Genomic DNA, 2,002 nt, shown 5'->3' on the forward strand with positions numbered 1-2,002 from the left:
GGTTTTGCTCACTGGGCAGAGGCCCCTCAGGGGCCCCGGGGGTTCCTACCTGCCTCTCTTGTACTTCGGGCTGAACTGGGACAGGTAGAACCTCAGCACCCCGGCCACCTGCTGGGCCTTGGGGTCCAGACTCACCCTGAGGGAGACACATGTATGATGTATGACCATCAGGTCACGCACACGCACACGCAGACAGGATGGAGAGTACCTGAAGGCGATGACGCTGCCCGGGGTCAGCTTCTGGAAGGTGACCTCCTGCACAAACTCTGAAGGTCCTTTAGAGGTCACAGCAGCCAGCGTCACCACGGAGCTGTCCTGCACCTGCACACGCGACATGTATGTGACACGTGTCACGTGTCTGTTACACGCGTGTGTTGCTGGTGGCCTGCGTACCGGGAGGTGCTCCCTGATCTCCACGCTGTACTCTGGCATGCCGTTGATGAAGCGGCCGTCCTTCACGTAGCCTGCGGCGGGCCGCTCCACGGTGCGGGCCTCCAGGACCACCTCCTCGATCCTCCCTGGAGACGGAGAGGGTGGACTCACACGAGCAGGAGAAGAGCGGCTGCCGTCTGCCACAGAGGGGACGATGTCATACCGGGGATGAACATGGGCGGGACGGTGGCGTCGTACTGGTGGGTTTTGGGGTTCTGGAACGCCGTCCTGCACACGGCCACCACCGACTGGTGAGTGCTGGGGCAGTGTCGGGTCACGGCAACGACGTCAGCATCCACCTGGTCCACGAACACCTGAGAGGAGCACGGTCACATGGTCACCTGGTCACATGACCACACGGTCACATGGTCACCTGGTCACATGACCACACGGTCACATGGTCACCTGGTCACATGACCACACGGTCACATGGTCACCTGGTCACATGACCACACGGTCACCTGGTCACACGGTCACCTGGTCACATGACCACACGGTCACATGGTCACCTGGTCACATGACCACACGGTCACCTGGTCACACGGTCACCTGGTCACATGACCACACGGTCACATGGTCACCTGGTCACATGACCACACGGTCACCTGGTCACATGGTCACCTGGTCACATGACCACACGGTCACCTGGTCACATGACCACACGGTCACCTGGTCACATGACCACACGGTCACCTGGTCACACGGTCACCTGGTCACCACACGGTCACCTGGTCACACGGTCACCTGGTCACCTGGTCACCTGGTCACATGACCACACGGTCACATGGTCACCTGGTCACACGGTCACCTGGTCACACGGTCACCTGGTCACATGGCCACAGGGTCACCTGGTCACACGACCACACGGTCACCACACGGTCACCTGGTCACGTGACCACACGGTCACCTGGTCACTGACCACCGGTCACCGGTCACCTGGCACACGGTCACCTGGTCACCCGACCACGCACCTGGTCACCGGTCACCGACCACACGGTCACCTGGTCACATGACCACACGGTCACCTGGTCACATGGTCACATGGTCACACGGTCACCTGGTCACATGACCACACGGTCACCTGGTCACACGGTCACCTGGTCACATGGTCACCTGGTCACACGACCACACGGTCACCTGGTCACATGGTCACCTGGTCACATGACCACACGGTCACATGGTCACCTGGTCACACGGTCACCTGGTCACATGACCACACGGTCACATGGTCACCTGGTCACATGACCACACGGTCACCTGGTCACCTGGTCACATGACCACACGGTCACATGGTCACCTGGTCACATGACCACACGGTCACCTGGTCACATGACCACACGGTCACCTGGTCACATGGTCACCTGGTCACATGACCACACGGTCACATGGTCACCTGGTCACATGGTCACACGGTCACCTGGTCACATGACCACACGGTCACATGGTCACCTGGTCACACGACCACACGGTCACCTGGTCACATGACCACACGGTCACATGGTCACCTGGTCACGTGACCACACGGTCATATGTCATGTATGGATGTGAATGAGTGTTGGTGGTGGTCCCC

General features: G+C 60.3%; 1 protein-coding gene across 1 annotated transcript in view; it reads right to left on the reverse strand.

Moving 5' to 3' along the window:
• Positions 1 to 862, reverse strand: part of LOC130199641 (glycogen debranching enzyme-like) — a 4,961-nt gene extending 4,099 nt beyond the window's left edge. Inside the window, exons 1-4 of the mRNA XM_056423319.1 lie at positions 596 to 862; positions 394 to 518; positions 209 to 321; positions 50 to 136 (exon numbers count right to left, since the gene is read on the reverse strand). Coding sequence (XP_056279294.1) covers positions 50 to 136; positions 209 to 321; positions 394 to 518; positions 596 to 608 — 338 coding nt within the window. The 5' untranslated portion in view covers positions 609 to 862. The remainder of the gene's footprint in view (positions 1 to 49; positions 137 to 208; positions 322 to 393; positions 519 to 595) is intronic.
• Between the last annotated feature and the right edge of the window lie 1,140 nt (positions 863 to 2,002).

Source organism: Pseudoliparis swirei, chromosome 9, assembly GCF_029220125.1.
Source record: "Pseudoliparis swirei isolate HS2019 ecotype Mariana Trench chromosome 9, NWPU_hadal_v1, whole genome shotgun sequence".
NCBI lineage: Eukaryota > Metazoa > Chordata > Actinopteri > Perciformes > Liparidae > Pseudoliparis > Pseudoliparis swirei.